Below are 7,712 nucleotides of genomic sequence, written 5' to 3' on the forward strand. Positions count from 1 at the left end.
GCTGCAGCTCACAGAATCAGCCCCCTGCAAAAACAGCGCTGGAAAGAGCAAATAGAGCGAAATGAGACATGGCTAAAATGCAGGATCTATTTGGTATTTTGAAAAAAAAACTATATTTATATACTTTATATAGGTATGGCCCTACAATATATTGTTCAAATATAGCATAATATGTCCCCTTTAACGTGAACAACTCAGATAAAAGGCTAAAAATATGTACTACTGAGAGTCTGTTACTCATACACGTTCAATATAAATCTTTGTAACAAATATCACCACTTCTGCTCACCTCGAAACACATGCATATCACAGCAACGCATTCTGCATACTGTCTGTGAGGTCTAATGAATGACTCCTCCTGTCCCCACCTGAGGTCCCGTGTCTCACCTGAAGGACCCTTTAGCTGCCCTTAGTGCCTGTGTGAGCTTTACTAATTGTATTTTTGAATTCGACACATGACATTGATCAGAAGATTACCGATTAATCAAATACATCAAAATACTTGAATGCCCCCCAAAAAATTACACATGTTAATTAACGTTTCCGTGTCCATTATTATGCCCAACATTAAAGGGGGTCCCTAGATTAACCAATTTGTAAAGTAATGTTCTTGCAGCTCTAAGAAGCATCAGCATCGTTTAACTGATTTTTTTTTGCTATTCCACGTGTTTACGTTTTAGATTAACTCACACCACCTTGTTTCCAGATATCATATAGCATGCAGCTATTTTCAGCAAAGACCTCTGATAAACCACTGTATGTTACCTGCTCAAACCTACAGCAGAAAAGCAAAGTTATCCCCAGGACTTAGTGGAGAGCTAAAAGGGAGGTAGTAGTGTACTATTTATTATTCATCAGGTGGCCAGATAGGTTAGCATTCACAATAACAACTTTTTAAGGTTATAAGTGTGATTAGAGCCTGTTATGCTTCCCCCAAAATTGTAATAATGCAGTTTTTAAAGAACCTGGTTAAACTGTTGGCTCAGCTGCAGCCACGTCACCACCACCCGTTAAGCACAATATCATTACCAATATAAATAGGGCCAGAAATGAAAGAAACAAAACTGAAGTTTCAATAAACTGGACTCATCAAAATATATTTTGGGGGATCTAATTTAAAAGAAATTGCATAAATGATTTGTTTCTGTGTTTCTTTTCAGGGTCTCCGTACTACTACAGTACATCAAGGGGGGCGGGGCCTGCTGCCACTGCAACAGCCTCCGCCTACGACCGCCACTGACCCCACCAACTATGAGAAGAGGAGGATGAAGAGAAGAGGAAGAGGAGGGACGAGAGGACGGATAGCACCAGCACTGCACAGTTCAAACCTGTCTACGCATGGACGACAATGAGAATGAAGATTTCAAATTTCTGACGTCAGTGAATTTAGAATTTTCTTTGATTGACACGTAAGCCAACAAACGCACTGCTGGGGAGCAAAACAGACATTCTTTATTGGTAATACATTACCATGAGGACACAGGCATGGCAGTGTCAATAACTGATGGAGATAGGACTGGTCAGAAGCAAGTGAATCTCCCGTAAAATATCAAGGCTTGGCATCCCAATCATCTACAAATCCAAGGAGTCAGTGGACAAAGTATGCAACAGTGACTGAAACTGTATTGTGATCTTCTGGGTAAAATGTGATTTCAGGAAGAGAATATTTCCAAGGAACTGATTTGAGTTGATTAGAGCAAAATCACTTTTTCAAAGAACAATTCTTTTTAAGCCCCATCAATCAATCAATCAATCAATTTTCTATGCCATTTTATGGTGAAGTAAAGACAATCCAATTCACATAACTTGACCAAAATCACCCATATCATTATCATTCTAGTCTCTTTACCGTACATTCAACAAATTTCCTGCTGGAATCACAATGCATGATTGATGGGATACCATCATTCACCATGGCAGTGTTCAGCTTCACAATTGAGTGTTCGCTAAGCACTGGCTCCTTCAGTTACTGTTGCAATACCTGTCAAGCTTTCCCTTCTGCAGAACGAAGTAGCCACAAAACAGCATTCCTAGCCAGTAGTCATATAGACTGAGCAAATATGTCCTTTAGTTCAACCAATCATCACCTTGACCCTTCAGAGGATCTCTACAGCTCCATGCACACTGCTTCAACATGTGTAGAAATCCAAAGCTTGACAGGCTTCCCATGTCTAGTTGTGGTTGCTAAGCTCTGATTGGATATCTGCTGATTGGGGGTTAGCTTTAGCAAATGCTAAGTCCCAGGGGTTGAAGCCAGATCCCAATGTATCACAGAACATCTAACATCAGTACTTCCATTCAAACTTTCCCAGTAACTGACCAACAGGCCTTTCAGTAAAAGCACAGCCTAAAATCTGAGCCCTCTGCTGTAAAATAACAACTGTACATGTTCACATCAGACCAAAATCATACCCACTAGGGAGCGTTATTGTACAGGAAGGTGCTATCCTACCTCCCCGGCCAAGATTTAGTCCTGAACAAGAGCTATTTATAATGGGAGGAGACACAGAGTAATATATTAAGAAGTTTTCTGCGCTGCACTCCGTGATGAGAGTGAATGCCTGTAATGATTTATAATTATGTTTCACGCTGTTGTGCTAGAATAGTGATGATGATGATGATGATGACGATGATGATGATGCAGTGAAATATGAAATCTTAATAACGTTCAATATGAAAAAAAGTATTGTTTATAAATATGAACCGATTGCGATTTTCTTGTTTATAGTTTGTTGCCTGGTATCAGTTGACACAGGTGCCATTGAATAAGATGCCATTTGTATCTGCTTCCTGATTATTGATGTGAAGAGACAGGAAGCAGTGGCACCCTCTCTTTCTCTCTCTCTCGCTCTCTTTCTATTTCTCTCTTTAAACTCCCCAAAGATGGGCCCCCACTAGTGGATCGGCTGACTAACTACAAAAGCACAAAGAGACTCAATCATCATTTAAAGGCGACATTTTACTTTTTTGACTTCCCTTTAGAACCATTAAGTAATTCTTCGTCTTCTACTGCCCCTTTTGAGTGCTTGTCCTTGTGCTGTTTGACATCCTGAAATTGTTTCTATAAAAGCATTGCGTTCGTGAAAACACAAGTGAAACTTTTATTTTTGTTTGTCTCCTACATCAGTTCTGCGCTGTGACAATGTATGACACCAGGGTCGAGGCCTTACCCATCATGTACAGACAGAAGGACACAGTTGCCCAGCCCTCAGTGCTGATCTGATATCAGTGTATTATATGTGTGAGGGCCCACAGTGTTGATCTTGTGAAAGGGCAATATCTTCCTAAACCTGTACGTAGCTTCATGTCTCATTTATGTTCATTCAAACTTGTACAGCAATCAGTGATTAGGAAGATAAGTCACAATGTCAATAGCAGTTTCAACTTTTCACAATTTAGATTTTAGTGATAAAACTTTCTTTATGATAAAAAAAAAACTAAGAGGTGTATGGTGTCGTTTTAGCCATTGTCTGCAAGTGTTTACATATCTTTTGTTTGTTTTGGTTCTGTGTGGCTGACTGTAGCGCTTCATTGCTACTGTGTAGTTTTACTAGCCAACCGAGTGAAGGCACCAAATCTGCAGCGTGAGACATACAATTTAGCTAAATGAAAAATACCTATAAACACTGAACAAAGCTCTTAGTTTCTCCATCTATGTTGTTACTGGGTTTTGAAAATTGTGATAGTGGATCCTTTTACATTTGTGAACCTTAAAAGTTGTGTATCCACAACTCTAAAGCAGATTCTTATGAAGGCTCGCCTGCTGTGCTGCCAGCGTGCATCGCAGCAGGAGCCTCTCCTTATTTCTGTTGTTCTCTCTTGATCTTTCTGAGGCATTATTGAACCTGAACCACACCAGCTGAAAACAAGGACAGTGCCTTTAGTTTTATATGTCAACTCCCCCCCCGACTGACCACGCATCATAGAAACAAGATTTATGGTCCCTCCCTGCAACTCCTTAAACAAAAGCCTGCGCACACATGGCCAATTTTATATAAAGCCTTTCACGAATAAATAACAGCCAGTTATTCAAACTCTGGTTACCAATAGTAACATTGCAGCTCTGCTAAGGAGATAGCCCTTATCCAGCACCATTTCAGTCAGAGATTCATAAAAATGGTCATGAAAGTCATCATTCCTGTAAGGAGGGTTAATGTATTTAGCCATACAACTGTTTCATTGATTTCCATGAAATTGTGTTAAACATTCATGTTCCCCAGAGGATGAACCCTTATTATCCTCTAGTGACACCAGCAGGTCCAGAGTTTTTAATAGTATCAGCTACATTATGGATTGGCACATTTTAAAAAGAAACTCCTGATTCCAAGAAAATGTACTAATGTACTTTGGTTATGCACTCACTTAGTGCTACAACGAGGTTGGCTTGTGGTTTTCAGTGAAGGTTTTTCAATATTTTAGTTTATGCTTGTATGATGGGAAACATGGCATACAATTTACCTGTTAGAATTGTGTTTGTGAACATGTTTACATTAATATCAATGCTTTCTGTCACTAAATACAGTCACAAAGCTGCTAGCATAGCTTTACACATTTGTTGTTTTAACCCAATGTGATTTTCTTTCCAACTTCAGTTACTAACAAGATTGTTTTACCATTCCCTGAGTTAATGTTCTGATAATCCTCCCATAACACATTTTCTAACCGAATCTCTGACTGAAATATACAGTTTTGAGAAATATTCAAGCAGGACCAAGATGTGTTGTAAACCGCCCCTCAGTAGGACCAACTGTGTTGACAAGAATAAAGAAAGGCAAAAAATGTATTTATAAGCCACGTAAGCTACAGACATGTTACAACTCTGTTCATCATTATCATTGCTTTTTTTTCATCAAAAAGAGCATCTTACAATTGAATGACACCCGTTTACCACAAAGACACACACACACACACACACACACACACACACACACACACACACACACACACACACACACACACACACACACACACACACACACACACATTACTGTAAACATGAAGAAGTATTGATTGAAAATCGTTCTCCTTGAGGAGGTGATTCCAGTCGTGCCTCCTGTGTCCGCTTGCGAGGCGCTTCGACACGAAACAGCCAAATTCGTAGCCAAGAATACAGCCATACGTTAACAGGATTATTTGTTAACTATGCATCTCAAAGTGACACAGCTTGCCTTGCCATTGCTTTGACCTAATTGGTTCACATGGGGAGAGAATGAGTTCTCATTGGCCCACAGTTGTTTCGATTGGCAGCCATGACATTGACTGCAGCGATCAGGGGGGACTGTCATTGTGGGTGGTACTGTAGGAAGCACGGCAGGCAGAGGCCATGCACACACACACGCACACAAACACGCACACCCTACTACACATAAATATAAGTACAGACACACTCTCTCCCTCCCTTTGTCCTTTGCGGAGTGATCGCCCCTCCTTCCATGCCCCTGTGTTCCCCAGGGGAGGCCAAACCTGCTGTGCCATCAGAAGCTCATCCCATCTTTTTTCTCCCCCTCCCTGAGCCCTAATCTCATCAAATCTCATGCACTCGTCCCCCCTCTCATCTCCTCTCCTGTAGCACTGCCACACCACCAGGATTAGGAATATTAAAACTATTCTGTTGATTACGGGCCTGTGACCTTCCTCAAAAAGTCCTCCCTTCTTTCTTCAGACAGCCCTATTAATCCCTTTTTTTTCTCCTCTCCTATTCTTACTTCTCTTTGACCATTCAGACGTGATGCTCCCTGTCCTGTCAGAAATTCTGCATAGGAATGAAGCAGGTTGTTTGTGCCAAAGCGAGCTCGTTTCAATGTCAATATTGCTGCCGGTATATTCGACCAAGGTTTTTCTGTGGGATTGCATCTCATATTATGTTTTCTCTTCTTGTATCTGTAAAGCATTTAGGACTTAAAGCAACACTAGTTTCAGATCAAACAAAGAAATTTCATTTCCAGCTTTGCTACAGTTTACTGTGCATGAAAATGCATTTGCATCCTGAATTGTTATCCCAGCTCCTAATCAAATAGGAAACAGAAATAAATGCAAATTAGTTTTTTTCTTTATTATGATTTCTAACCGAGTGCGCACCGCCTGACTGTATCTCAATATGAATCCATGAAGATGACTACTGCCTTCCGTAAAACCTGAGGGGATTTCAGCATCACATCTTGACAGCAATTAGTGGCACAATCTGTTTCATGCTTGCTGATATAACTAGGCCTTGGACAGATATCATACTGAAGTGTTACAATGTTCTCTACATCTTAATATTATTCAACTGTGGAAGAGGAGAACATATACAGGACTCAGCCTACAAATATCCACTGTGCTTTTTAAGCAGATGTTTCAATCAAAAAAAAAGAAGAGAACATGATTTTTCACCTTACTGTGGCCTTTTGTGTAACAATCTGGAGTTTTTGTTGTGTTCATGGCTTCCTATCTGGGGTGTTAAAGAGATATTTATATCCGTAACGTTTTGGTAAATAAAAAAGAAGAAGAAATAAAAGACATCAGACTGCAAAGACAAATTAGGTTTCAACAATACAGCTTGCTCAATTCTTTTAAATCAAACAAGACAAAAAGAAAACATATCTGTAACATTCACCAAAGCCTGTGATGCCTGTTTTAAATAATAGATTCTTGTACAAAAAACATATAAAATAGCAGAAAAGAGTTACAGATACAAACACAAAATGAAGATAAGAATTGCCTTCAGATATTCCGGAGGGGAGGATTTAAAAAAAAAGTAAAAGAAATGCTTCTTTAAGAAAATGTGTATGTTTTTTATTCAATTTTCTAGTAGTTGCAAACAAAACTTGGTGTTTTTTCTCTTTGTGTGTTGTGTGTTGTCTTAATATTTGAATGTATTTTACTGCAGTGCGAATTTGCCAAAGATATCATATCACTTGATTTCTCTCCTTCATTCTTTTTGTTTAGTTCTTTGTTACTGAATTGTGACCAATTTTGCTCAGAAAACTGGAAATAAATGGTGAATTTGATATTTTTCACATTTCTATTGTTAATATTATTGTTATTTTATTTCTTGGGTTTAAGTTTACTGTGGAATATTAAATTGCAGTTTGCTTGATGCATCTCTTCATACTCAGTGTACCTGTCCATCTGTCCACCTGAGTGACTGTTGTTGGTGAATTATTCCATTTATGTACCTGTAATGTGAAGATAAGAAGTAATTATTTGTAAATATTTGCCATAATTTTATTGGTCCTTCAGAATAAAAAATAATTTTTTGGAAGTGAAATTTTCTGTGTCAAATACATTTGCTGCAAATGTATACGTTTTTGGTGAAAATCAACATGTATACAAACAGTACACAGACACACAGTGTATTGCTGGAAAAAAGCCACATTCCTCAACACCCATCATCAGCCTGGATAATCGGAGACTTCCAGAGCAGGATGCTAGTTGTGTTTCGCTGTGACCCTGCTGCGCAGCTTTCATCCAGGGGAGACAGATCTCATCTTATGGCATCTATCTGATGGGGAGAGGGGGAGGACGAAGCTAAACCCCCTCCTTCTCCTCACCCCAACACTCTGAGTGAATGGAGAGTCCCACTGCTGCAGTCTTGGCTGCTGGCCGAGTCCAGGATGGGTTTGTGTGTGTGTGTGTGTGTGTGTGTGTGTGTGTGTGTGTGTGTGTGTGTGTGTGTGTGTGTGTGTGTGTGTGTGTGTGCGTGTGTGCGTGCGTGCGTGCGTGCGTGCGTG

At 39.7% G+C, this 7,712-nt stretch overlaps 1 protein-coding gene across 1 annotated transcript in view; it reads left to right on the top strand.

The window, feature by feature from the left end:
• The window catches only part of LOC104951419 (paired box protein Pax-5-like), a 31,342-nt gene extending 26,431 nt beyond the window's left edge, over positions 1–4,911 (top strand). The window contains exon 5 of the mRNA XM_010778063.1: positions 1,161–4,911. Within this exon, the coding sequence (XP_010776365.1) occupies positions 1,161–1,240 (80 nt within the window). The 3' untranslated portion in view covers positions 1,241–4,911. The remainder of the gene's footprint in view (positions 1–1,160) is intronic.
• Positions 4,912–7,712: the final 2,801 nt, after the last annotated feature.

The sequence above is a fragment of the Notothenia coriiceps genome, unplaced genomic scaffold (assembly GCF_000735185.1).
Source record: "Notothenia coriiceps isolate Sejong01 unplaced genomic scaffold, NC01 NC01_scaffold00018996, whole genome shotgun sequence".
NCBI lineage: Eukaryota > Metazoa > Chordata > Actinopteri > Perciformes > Nototheniidae > Notothenia > Notothenia coriiceps.